At 29.3% G+C, this 13,695-nt stretch overlaps 1 protein-coding gene across 2 annotated transcripts in view; it reads left to right on the top strand.

Moving 5' to 3' along the window:
- Nucleotides 1-13,695, top strand: part of defl (Integrator complex subunit 7) — an 82,395-nt gene that overhangs the window by 32,689 nt on the left and 36,011 nt on the right. For both annotated transcript variants that reach the window (XM_085827639.1, XM_085827640.1), the window contains exons 5-9: nucleotides 1,126-1,263; nucleotides 8,047-8,176; nucleotides 8,716-8,832; nucleotides 10,279-10,401; nucleotides 11,157-11,271. In XM_085827639.1, the coding sequence (XP_085683765.1) occupies nucleotides 1,126-1,263; nucleotides 8,047-8,176; nucleotides 8,716-8,832; nucleotides 10,279-10,401; nucleotides 11,157-11,271 (623 nt within the window). The remainder of the gene's footprint in view (nucleotides 1-1,125; nucleotides 1,264-8,046; nucleotides 8,177-8,715; nucleotides 8,833-10,278; nucleotides 10,402-11,156; nucleotides 11,272-13,695) is intronic.

Here is a 13,695-nt window from a genome sequence, read left to right as displayed (position 1 = left end):
ACTGAATTTTGACATATGTGTCATTGGTTGCTCTGGTTGACAGCCCTCCAACTGTTGGCAAATGTAATTAACCCTTTCCGGCATGCTAACTTTTAAAGTTGGAGTTTTGATTTTAAAAAAAAAAAAAAAAAAAAAAAAGTAGGCTCTCTGATTAGGCCTAGAGGAGTACATAAGTAAAATTTTGTAAAGATAGCATTTATCGTTTTAATTATGTGGGTGTGCCCAAAGTGGCACACTGATTGAATAGAGCTTCGAAAAGAGTGCTGAAACAAGCATTGTTGTCAATGAACTGATTGATGAGATGCGGAGAAACAAAGAATACAGACTCTCAGTTGTCCTAGATTATCGGTGAGCCCAGTCTGGGCACACCTAGGGTTTGCCGTTTGATTTTAGGCAAGATTTCAAGGTAAAAATTTAAAACTAATATAGAATAAAGAGAATAGCATACAGCCAAAAAACTAACATATAAATTTCTTTTCAAACAATTCTTTTATACTCATAAAAAAAACTGGAAGATTTCTTTGAAAAATAAGGATCTTAAAAAAGTAAACATGCTAAAATATATGGACTTATTTGTGTTGAGCTGCCATGTACTATAAATAAAGAAGGTTCAGAGTAACCTATAAATCCTTTTTCATTCAATTTTTCTGTGCGTACAGAAGGAAATTTTTAAGTGTGTCCAGACTGGACACACTGTGCCACAAAGGTTTAATCAATGTATTGAGGTAAACTATGGCTGTTATTGTTTGTCCATGGAAGAAAAATAATCATAAAATCTTGTCCTGCAGCATCTCGCACCAAACATGTGGGCACCCTATATTTCTCTTCGATACTGAGTGCTGAATACTTCTGCCAGAAATATCCTGATTCTGCCTCAGCAGTCAAGCACTGCAGAGACTACCTCAGAGTTCAAACAGAAAGAGTTCAGAGATATAGTACTTGTGCATTAGCATAGTTTTGTCCTTGACTTTATTATGATTGAATGATTGAATTATGATTGAATGATTATTATTTGAAAGCTGGCACTTTATATACATAATGCTTAATTGAATATTGAGTTTTTACTGTCTTAAAAATAAGAATTTCAGGTGTTTTAGATATTTAATTGTTTGAATAATTTTTTAGAACACTGGGTAATATTGCTAGTGTTGTTTCTGAGAAAAAGAGTATTCACCATAGTATACGAAATAGCCTTGATTCTCATGATGCTGTTGAAATGAAATCTGCAATATATGCCACTGGAAAATTTGCTGCCCAATCCAAGTAAGTTGAATGTGTTAAGGCTTAGGCCTTTGCTTCCATCTGACATGTAATGGAGTTTATACTAAAATTTATTTTATGTGGTAATATAAATAAAAAATATGTGTTTTTTCTTTTCTCTAATTTTCTGTTTAATTTTGTAATTTTTAAAGTTTTTTCATTGTTCAGTTGTTTGACATTATGGCATGATTAAAAACAAAAAACACCAAGTTTATCAAAATATTGTACATATTGTTATTAGAAAAAGATAAATTATATAAGCTGTAGAAAATTAGGTACTTAAGCTTTATAATTTATGAAAAGTTACTAGTTTATATATGTTGATTTATATTTTCAACTGGTGTCATCCATAAGTAATTAAGATTTACTTTCATAAAAATATTTTGCAAAGTTTAACAGTGTGTAAAGTTATAAAAGTTCTTTCTGATTGACTTCACCTCCTGAAATATATTCGCGAGTCAACACTTATAGTCCCCAAAATAGTTAGGTGTCAACCCAGGACATGGGCAAAATATATTTATGTGGCAATACAGGCTTGTGCGCAGGCATTATCCAGGGGTAATCCAACCAACTTTGGGGATGTTTTCGACAAGAGGATTCTCTTGTTCAAATTTAGGTGTGAGATCTATAGAATATGCTCATGAAGAATGCTGTTTCTGGGCATTTGAAGTTATCCTTAACGGCAGTGTATGATGAATTAAAAGTAAACATACAAGTGCTGGAGAATCTGGGAAGAACCCAGGAAATATATTGTGATTTTTGTAACCCCTCCAGTGGAATCATGCTTGCCTGAAGATATTCTCATTGTTTGGAAAAGAAGAAAAAATGTTAGTGAAACAAGTGAATTAGAAGATTATCCCTTAGAAAAACTGATCAATTTCTTGAGATGTGAAGTTAAAGGTAAAGAATGATTGAACTTCTGCATTCGAGTTTTAGCACTAACTTACTTAGTAAGGAAAGAGTATATGTTGATAAACCGTTCCCTGAACCCCCCCCCCTTCCGCAGCAGCTTTAGTGAATACTTCTTACAACAACTCAGATCAGCAAAATTTAAGTTACTTTTTTTTTTTTTTTTTTTTTTTTTTTTTTTTTTTTGTTGGAAAATACATCCTACTAAAGATTGTTTTACTGTATGAATTTAGATGCTGAAAGGAAAATTTTGATGAGAAATAAGGCTCACTTTATATGCATCTTCTTATTCTCCATTCAGCAAAATTTTCTAAAATAAAAAAATATTTGTTCATATTGTAACTCCAAAACTCACAAGGTCTTAAATGTGCTCACCATAAAAATAATAATGAAAAAAATAAGCCAGACATGATTGAAAGTGAATAAAATGTGAATCAGTTCATCTAATGCATTGATTAATAACTGTAAAAATGAAATTGTATGTTTAAATGTTAAATGATGTTAAATCATATTATATATGATTTTAAATGTTAAAGTTTAAATTAAGTAATAGAGAAACATCTTTAAGTGCATCCTTAATACCATATCTCAATATTCGTATATTAGCATTTTCGTGATAGATAAATTAAACTTAAAGCCAGAACAAAAAGTTAAAATGTTGCATAGCTTGTTTGAGGGTATGTAAACAGAGCAAGTGGAATGTGGTGTTTATTATTTGTTGATTTGCTCTTTATGTGAGGTATCATCCTTCTTTCAGGTAGAAGCATTTTTGGAACAAAAAATTTGCAACGTTGTGCCCAAGGTCACTGAAACGTTTTGAATGAATTGAAAGAAAAAGGAATTTGTTAACCAAATCTGAAACTGTGGAAGACAGAAATTAATATATTGCTAGGAGCTAGTATAATTGGCATTATTTTTAAAGAACAGTCTGTAGAATTGAACTGTGGCATGCATTTGCTAAATACTCATTTAGAATGTTTTAATAGAGAAATCTAGTACTTCTGAAACTGAGGAAGTAAAAATCTGATTTGTAATGTTATAGCTTTGCAAGTAAATGACTTATCAGTTAAAGAATTGTGGAGGTTGGAAAATATTGCGATTTCAGACCCCGCTGAAAATAAAAAGAAACACATAAAAGTACTAGAGAATTTTAAAAATAGTATATAAGGTGGTAAATAAAAAATGTGCTTGCCTTTTGAATTGGAAATAAAGAACTTGCCTTCTAATAAAGAATTAACTTGGAAGCATCATTTAAGAAATGCCAGTGCACAAAAGATAAATTAATTTTGGATGAATTTTATTTATGTATTCAGAATTTGGGGGGGGAGAGAATTAGGTATTATCGAAAGGGTTACAAATGATACCAAAAGTGGTCTTTTTATTTCATCAGCCTGTCATTAAAAGTGATAACACAACAAAAATTAGACCCGTATTTGATGCATCTGCTGCAGAGTGTGAAAAATGTTCTTTAAATGATTTTTTGTATAAAGGGCCTAATTTGATAGAGCTCATTCCTAATGTTATTGATAGCTTTTGAAGTTATCTGATTGGACAGCTGATATAGATAAAGCATTTTAACAGATGGCTATAGTGCCCTGAATGTAGAAATTTTTTATAATTTTGCTATTCTTCTAAAACTGAGAAAATTGTTTACTGACACTATAGAGTAGTCTTCAGTGTCACATTGAGCCATTTTTATTGGCACCTTTAATTTCACATTTGCTGAATCATATGCCATTTGAATAAGAAGAATTTGCTCAAAAATTAAATTCTTCATTTTATGTGGACAATTTGTGTCACAGGTGTTTCTGATGTGAGAGAATAAGAAATACAGTCAAAAGTCGTTAATCCGGACTCGTCGGGACTTCGGCGATTCCGGATTATAGATCATCAGTTTAAATTTCGTAAGATGGCATGCAGAAATTCTAAAATTAAAAATATGAAACCATAATTTATGAAATAAAGAACAATTATGATCTAAAGGGTATCAAAATTTACAAAAAAAAAAAAAAAAAAAAAAAAAAGAGCTTAATATTTATTTACTTTATTAAACATTTCTTTCAATTTCTATAAGTTGCTTCGTTTTATGTGATAATATTTTCTCTTTAATTCTATAAACAGACATAATTTCTTGTTCAGTTACAAAGTTCTGCTGTTCAAGTCCCGTTAATTGCTGTACCAAGAACACCGACTAACTTGTCAATCGAAATTTTTTCGTTTTCACTAACCTCTCTGTCACATTCTTCATGTCTTTATCCATTTTTTGCAGCAATTCCACTTTTTGTTTGTTGGACATCCAAACATACTTTCATTTTGTAGATCCTTTGAAAGTTCCAGCATCGGAAATTCTATTTGACATAATCGAAAGTTCAAGTTTACTTTTATAAAATTTGCTCTTACAGTCTGCAAAAAATAATAAGCACGATCCAATTCGAAGATTAAGGAACAACGCAATCATTAACATTAACTGAAATAGATAATTAGATAATTTTAGCTTACACCGTCTGTTATACATTAAATGCACAGGCGAAAACGTATTCTGCACTTGCGCACACGCATATGCACAGTAGTCAAGGTCTTACGCGCACGCGTAAAACGCCTGTGCGCATGTGCCAACGCGGCGCATGCGCAGAAAGTTTTTAGCTTTGAGGTCCGGATTATAGATCATTCCGGATTATGGGTGTCCGAATTAACGACTTTTGACTGTATTTATTGAAAAGACTTGACAGATTATGTCTTGAGAGTGTTTTAATTTAAGAAACTGGGAAAACAATATAGGTTGTAAATTTGTATCTAAAAATAAAGTGACCAAATTATTTGGTATTATATGAGATTTAAATGACAATACCTTAAGTTGCAATTTGAATTTTGAAAAATTTAGTGATGAGCAAGTATTTACAAAAAAAGAATTATATTAGCTTTCATATAAGAAATTTTTGTATTCTGGTTTATTGGGTGTGATAACGTTGCCTTTAAAAATTACTTTATAGGAAGCTTAGAGGTTAAAATTGATTTGGGACACTCTATTTAAAGGTTTTCAAAGGTTGGCTTAATGAAATATCTGTTTTAGAATATGCTGAAATATTTATACAACATTTACAGGTATACAACATTTTACAAATATACAACATTTTACAGGTATAGATGAATCTAGTGAAATGCTTGTTTTTGTAGATGTGCGCAGAGAGGCTTATGCTGCATGCATATTTGTTAGGTCAGTCACAAATCATGAAATAAGAATTCAGTTAATTAGAGCGAAATCGAGAATTGCTCCTATAAAGCAAATATCAATAAGTAAACTTGAATTGATGACATTATAATTGGGTCCAGGTTGGCACATTCTGTGCAACAAGCACTTACCTTTTTGGATATAAAAACTGTGTATATTTTTAAGCAATTCTATTGCGGTCCTGTATTCATTAGATAAGTAAGGAAAATAGTTAGTCTTTGTTTCAGATAGAGTGGAAGAAGTACATACACTATTTCTTGATAGCAAAAGACATCTTGTGTCAAGAAAAATAAATCCCATTGATCCGATTTCTTCTGGTGGTTCTCCCAAATATTTGTTTGCTTCACACTGGTGGTAAGGACATCTTATATGAGAGAATCATCTGATTGTTGGCCTGTGACTGAAATAATATACCCCTGAAGTTACATCTGAAAGGAGAAAAGTTAGTTAACATAGTTAGAAAAGAAACATAGTTAAATAAATTTATCAAAACATAGTTACCAAGGTAGGCAGAAAAATTCTCCAATTTTCATTTGATCTTAAGGTTAGTGTCTTGGCTGTCAAGATTTGTTGGTAATATCAGTTCATATCAAAAGAACAGAAAAAGGGGAATTGGATGTTACAAGAGATTAAGGGTGCTGAAGTTATACTAATACAAAGAATGCAGAAGGAATGTTTTCCTCCTGAAAGAAAAATTTCACACATGCGTACATTCAAAGATGGGGAAGGAATTATTTTTGTAAAAACTCATGTAATGGAAATAATTGATAAACCTGAGTTTATATCACCAATCTTATCACCTGAGAATTTTGTATTTATGTCAAGACTTGAGCATTTTCATCATGAGAATTGTCATGCAAGAACTCAAATGTTACTTTGTTATTCAAATGTTACTGATATTTAGTATCTTACATGAAAAGTGTTAAATCCTTAGAGTAAGAAAAGAATTTAAAATGCCTTGAAATATCATATCAAATGTCAAAGATTTAAGTCTCGGTCATTGATGGCAGATCCAGCTGCACACAGAGTTGAAAATGCATCTGTGTGCGAGATTGTGGGAATAAATTTAACAGGACCTTTATATCTAAAGCATGATGACAGAGTATAGATTGTTTTGTTTACATGTGTCCTATACAGGGCTGTACACTTAGCATTCCTGCTTTCATTTAGATGCTTTATAGAGAGACAAAGATGACCTAGAATTGTGTATTGTGACAATGGTACAAGTTTTAGAGGTGTATACATTTACCTTAAAGAAGTAGACTGGGATAAAATAAATCAATTAGCTGAGGTTCAGTGTGTTATTTGAAAGTTTCTTCCTCCCACAGCAGCCTGGTGGGGGAGATTGTTAAGATTTTTAAAGAGCTCCTTAGAAGATCTTTGGTAAAAGCAGCCATAACATATAAAGAGTTAGTGATGCAATTGTGAGTCTTGAATTCCTTACCTTTAATATATTTATCAGAGAACATGGAAGATCTGATTCCATTAATTTCAGCAATCATATTAATTGACAGACCAAATTCAAAAGTGGCAAATGTTGACAACATTTATGCTAGCAATTTATGGAAAAGAATGAAGTTTTGCGCTGGGTTAATGAAAGATTTGAAAGTACAAATTATCCAAAGACATCAATATAATCCTAAAATATATCATATTCATCATCCCAGTGGGAGATGGTTTCGAAAAGCACTTACCGTTAAGCTGTTAAATGTATGCCTTTGGCCAGAGTTATTGAATTATTTCCATGTAAAGACAGTAAAGTAAGAACTGTGAAACTAACAATACAATATAATGTATTAATTCATCCTATTCAAAGAATTTTTCCTTTAGAGAATCGCATTCAAGATTTGCCTGTGGAGCATTGTTCCTAGAGAAGTTTCTTCTTCAAGTGACTGGCCAGCACACTTGCCAGATCCAGATGTTGATGACTCTAGAAGGTCTTCAAAGACTGTGACTTGATTTGTTTGTGCTCTTAAGAAACTGCAGGGACTGAATTTAAGTTTTTAAATGACTGTTTTTGAATAGCTATACAGCATTTCAAAAGGGGGGAGGATATGTTGCGAATGACATCATTTGACTCGGCAATAAGCATGAGTCAAGGATTCACATCGCATGATGAACTGTGATGCATTTAAAATCTTTAGAATGTTGAGAGCTATGTAATTTCCTTAGCAACCAGATGTAGTCAGAAAAATGTTTAGATATTCATTGGAGGTTGTCATGTAATTAAATTGTGTTTTGTTATATGTCATTGTTTTCATTCTATGTCTTCATTTTAGGAATTACCAAAGTAATGTTGGGTAAGTGTTATTTATTGAGTTACTTTTCCAGAGCTAGCCTTGATTGTGAGGTGTGCATCAATGTATTTAGCAGAATACTGCTACTAGTGAAGTGGAAAGTTTTATCAAATTCTTTTGAATTTAATAAAACTTTTACTTAATTGTTTTTATAACCATTACTTATCAGGATATTTATTAAATACCTAATTGGATTCAGCTATTCTTAGCCTAAAAAAAATTATTGTTTTATTTCCTTTTTGTAACTGACAATTTGATGTAATTAATTTACCTAACATAATCTTGCTAATAACCCCAAAAAGCTATATTTTTACTGTTGTTGATTAAGCTATTATTATATTTCTTCTATAGAACATTTGCTTCAAATATCTGTGCAAAGATAGGTGAGATGATACAAGGTTTAGCTACACCAGTTGAAATAAAATTACAGTTGCTGTCAATTTTTCAACATATGCATCATGATGCTCAGACAATAGCTCAGGTATCATTTTAGTTAAAAAAAAAAATATTTTTTTAGTTAATTTTAAATATAAATTTATTTTAATGTTGAATTTTATTACATATAGAAAGAACTGATGATGAAAATAAGTGATTCCAGACAGTTTTATCTTATTTTATTGATACATCACCAGTTTTTAATTGTGTTGTTTTGTTAAAATTTTAAGTAGTTAATGTTAATCCAATTATTAATTTAAGTTAACATTTTAAGTGGTTAATGTTAATCCAATTAACCCAATTAAAGTGGGTTTTTAATTGGCCTTCCTATTTCTAAACAACATGATTAGTTTTAATATTTAGCCCTTCGGTAGAAATACATATGTTTCAGATTCTTTTCTTTTGCTGCACAAGTTCAATTTTGTTACTATTGAACTTTGGTAGGAGCAACATATAGTTGACTGTATAATATGCCAGCAAAAGTTTTCTAAATTTTACATTAAAATATGTTTCATGTTTTGCCTGAATTTATTTAATATGCATTTGATGGAATGGATTAATTAATTATGTATTTGTTTCATCTAGGTTTGGAAGTTATGCACTTCCCTTCTTCCAGATTACCCTTCTCAACAGTTTGTTGTTTGTACATTACATACGCTTACAGAATTAGCAGCTGCTTCTGTAACTCACATTCCAGAACAGGTAAATAACATTTTTTAAAGTAAATCTGTCATTTTTTCTTATGTACTGTTTTGACGTAATTAATATAGATATTAATATTTTGGGCTATGAATAGCAGTATTAAGCTAATTATCATTAATAAAAGATTGTAAGTGAAATACATATGTTTATATATATTATTTTTTATACATTTTTTTTTAAATACAGTGAACACAAATAAAAGGTAAGTAGCCTAAAATTTATGTAACTTCAAATTTAATTACTTCTTATAACTTCTCCAGTTTTTTAAAATCTGAATTGAACTTAAAAAGAAAAAAATATGTTTTTAATATTAAAAAATAATAATTTAATTTTTTTTGTTGTCTCATAATAATTTTATTATTTTGAAGAAAACTGTTTAAATAATTGAAGGAACATATTTTTATCTGTGGGCATTGATCTTTAAGTTATAACAAATTAATATTGAACTTTATCAGTATGAATAAATCAGTTTTTATCTAATTCTTTATTTTGCATTATTCAGTATTGTGAATCTTATGCCTATATACCATTATATGATATTATGATTTTTATACTGTAATAATCTATGCTATACCCCTTTCGCATCACAAGGCCTTATACTGAAACAAAGATTTTAGCATTTAAAATCCCCAAATTTCAAAATAAGATTTTACCTTGCTGGTTATGTTGTAACTTGTAATATTAATTGTATGGATAATTTACTATTATGTGACTTATGTATGAAAGCTGTTTGCCCTATTTAGGATAACTTTGTAAAGGATATTCTGTGAAAAATTGATTTGTATTTATGTAACCTTTAGTAAAGATTACAAATGTGTGCCTGTTTATAATGTAATGCAGCAAATTACACCATGAATAAAACAACCAGAGCTTTGGTTTTTCTTATATAATTGGACTTCAGTAGAGACCCTGGCTGTTGAATGCTTTAAATAAAGAATACACATTACTTCCATATATTTTATTCTGTTTGAAAATGTAAAATGTTTTTCCATTGTTTTGATCTGCAATCTAAGTTTCAGTCTCTTTCTAGCCATTTGAGGGAAAAAATCAGACATACTTTTATGCTCTGGCTATGTGTCAGAAAGACTTTTAATAAAAATTTATCTGAACTGCAATCATTAAAAGGAGAAAATTAATAAAAAATATGGAGTTTCTCTTATATCATTTAGTAAATTTCATATGTGTGCATTAAAAATTACAATTACTAAATATGTGTATGAAATACATTTAGTTCTTAAAATATCTTCATGAACCACAAGGTTGTATTCAGATCACTTCTGTGAGAGTAAATACAATAAAGTTATGACAAAAAAAAAAGTTTAACAGTTTTTTAATTTCAAAAATACATCATCTAAGGAACTTTGTTAGCAGATCAACTTACAGAATTATTTATGTATCACTCACAAATTATCAAATGTTTTAAAATTAACATTTTAAAACTTACAGGTTGATTTGTTGATTTCATATCTTAAAGAAGATGGCCGTGTATGTGTTAAAATGAATGCATTAAAAGATATGGAGAAGCTAGCCAAAAGAGGAGCACATTTATGGAGTACCTCCAATGTTAATGTAAGATTAAAAATGAATTTTTATATTTAACAAAGATACAGTGTGACTTTTCAGTTACTTTATATATACTACATTATTTAAATATTTTTCATTGTCCGTGGTTATTTTTAAAAATAAAAACACCATGCATTAAAGAGAATGGTATCTTGTTTAAAAAGTATAATAATTTCTTTAAGACCCTTGTGAGGTAAAAGCTACTAAATGTTATGTAAGATATATTAAGTAAATTGCTATTAGATTTCTTTTTTGAAGAGAGAGGGGATGTTGGCTAGTATTGTGAAATTTATGTTTCTTTTTCTAGATAACACTTTTCATTCATTGAAAAATTTCTGTAGATTTCTTTAGATATTTTCAAAATTAGAAGGGAGTATTTATTTTGGGTTTTTTCTGAGCATGTTTTTATATCAGGCAATATCATGTCTTTTGTCCATGTGCTTGTATTCTTCACTTCTTTTTCCTTTATTGGAGAAAAAGAGAAATAAAAAGAAGAAAGTTATTTCTATTAATTATTTCCTAATAAATCGCATCACAAAAGCTTAAAATTTTACCTTATTCCTATTTTATCAACATAAGATAGTGTATGATGTCCTATATGTGCATCATTTGCTAATCATTTCAAATGTTAATATTGAGTCTTGGGCAAAACAAAAATCAGTACTAATTTTAGAAAAATATTGTATGTATAATGTTGTATTTTGGAGTTTTAATTTTTGTTGCCTTAATTGTTGAATAGTGTTTACAATTTACATGTCTAGGAACTGGTAAATTATACCATTGAAACACCCTACATCAGCCTGAAATGTGAAATATTTTCTGTGATGGTTGCATTGTCTCATTCAGTTGCTGTTGATAAATTTGATTTATCTGGAGGTAAGCTTGTTTTTTTCTTCCACTTTAAGACTGAGGACTTGAAATGGAAACAAAGAAATTATAAATTCTCTTATTATAATTTTTGGTACCCACATATTAATGCAATCTCTTTGGCAGAGTTTGGCAGCTTTTTACAAATGAAAAAGTAAAATTTACTTATCCAGATACAGGTTGGTAGTTTTTATGACATTTTTTAAAAAGATTTCCGAACTATCAATATTCATTTAAGTTAACAAACATTATCAACATATAAAAAGAAAACATAATTTAACAATTTAAAGTACAAATTTTAATTATTAAATAAGGATTACATGGTACATTTAAAAAATCAAATGCATTCAAAGCATGACTTCAGAAATATATTATATTTATATATAGCATTGTTATAACATAGGTATCTCAACACAAAATCGAACTTTGTGTGAAATTACATACAAATTTTTTAATTTTATTTTGATCCTGTGTTTCAGGTTGGACCAAGTTTCATAAAAATCCATTAAATAGTTTTTAAAAAATTAAATCTCAGAGTTTTAGCTCCTCAGTGTTAATTGGATTTGGTATTATTTATTAATGTCTATTTTTTTATTAAATTTGATTCTTTCTTTCAAAATTTGGGTTCATTCCATATAAAATTCACAGAAATTTTTTGATTAATTTTTATTAATTTATATTTTTTTGTACTTTTTGTAAATTTTTCAAAAATATTTTTGAATTATAACATATAAAATATTTTACATCATCTTAAAGTAGATATATTTTTAGGCGTACGTACAAAAAATTAAAATTCTTTATTCAAAATTTTCTGAAATATATGTGAATTTATATATTTGTACATTTTGAAGTTTGGCGTATTTGATTTAAGCAATAATAAAGCCAAATGTGGTTTTCACAGTGATAATTTTCAATGAATTGCAACAATTATTTTGAATCTTAAATTTCCAAATAAACTTTTATTAAAGATCATTTATGGGTATTTTTTTTATTTTTATTAATAGGTCCTAATTAATATTTATTAATAATACATGAAAATCTATTTTTTAAATTTAAAAGAATATTTTTCAAAAGTTTAAAGATTTTATTTTCATCTTATAAGAGTAAATTTTTACATTCACCATTTTATCATCTGCTATTTTACTTAACTTCATTTTATTTGTAATGAAATTTGCTTTGCTGATTTCAAAATTATGTGTCACGCAATCAAAAATATATTAAAAAAGCATGCTGTCATCTACTACAGAACTGTCTAACAGTGGCAAAATTTACTCGAATACAGTCAAAAGTCGTTAATCCGGACTCGTCGGGACTTTGGCGATTCCGGATTATCGATTTTTCCGGATTATAGATCATCAGCTTAAATCTGGCAAGATGGTATGCAGAAATTATAAAATTAAAAATACAAAACCATAATTTATTAAATAAAGAACAATTATGATCTAAAGGGTATCAAAATTTACAAAAAAAAAAGCTTAATATTCATTTGTTTACTGTATTAAACATTTCTTTCAATGTAAGTTGTTTAAGTTGCTTCATTTTATGTGATAATACTTTCTCTTTAATTATATAAACAGACATAATTTCTTGTTCAGTTACAAAGTTCCACTGTTCAAGTCCTATAATTGCTGTTTCGAGAATATGACTAATTTCTCGATCGAAATTTTTTTGTTTTCGATAACCTCTGTGTCACTTTCTTCACTATCGGATGCGGATTATAATGACAAGGAATTTGATTTAAATCATATCCAAGACGGAGTACATCGAGATGAAATACTACATTTAGTAAGGTATATAAGCCAAATAAAAACATCTGCCCTGAAGATAAGGATAGTGCTAACAGATCAACTTCCAATTCATTGCGCGCCATGGCGTCCAATGCATCAACACGACGCATGTGCAGAAAGTTTGTAGCTTTGAGGTACTGATTATAGATCATTCTGGATTATGGGTGTCCGAATTAACAACTTTTGACTGTATAAGATTTTTGTCTTCTTTTGTATGTGTAGCAAAGGCAACAAATAAAAATGATTTTGTAGATGTTTTATGTCCAAAGAAATTTGTGGCCTTTACTGCATAGTAAATTTCTTATACTGTTTTCGGCAGTCTTTAGCTTCTCATTTCCATATCCCTCACCAGAATGCAGTGCTGTATGTGTTTAAGCTGAGGATTCTGAATTTTTAGTTGATAGAACTTTTGGCAATCACTTTTTGCTTAGTATTTTTATCTATCTCTGTTTAAAAATTATATTCCGACCATAGGGTTCTTGCTAGCTGATGCTTTAAATATGCTCCAGTAAAATATATGAGCCAGCTTATTCTTTTTAATGTATAGTCGTAGTCTATGTTATCATTGTTCAAATTTGTCTGTTCTGTTAATTTAAAATAATCACTAGTTATGGGAAATGCAGAATTTGAACTCTAGTTTTCAGGT

Source organism: Stegodyphus dumicola, chromosome 12, assembly GCF_044657685.1.
Source record: "Stegodyphus dumicola isolate Sdum_Otavi_A_Nest chromosome 12, ASM4465768v1".
Classification (NCBI taxonomy): domain Eukaryota; kingdom Metazoa; phylum Arthropoda; class Arachnida; order Araneae; family Eresidae; genus Stegodyphus; species Stegodyphus dumicola.
Note: the sequence above shows the minus strand (reverse complement) of the source record. Positions and strands in the feature narration are given on the sequence as shown.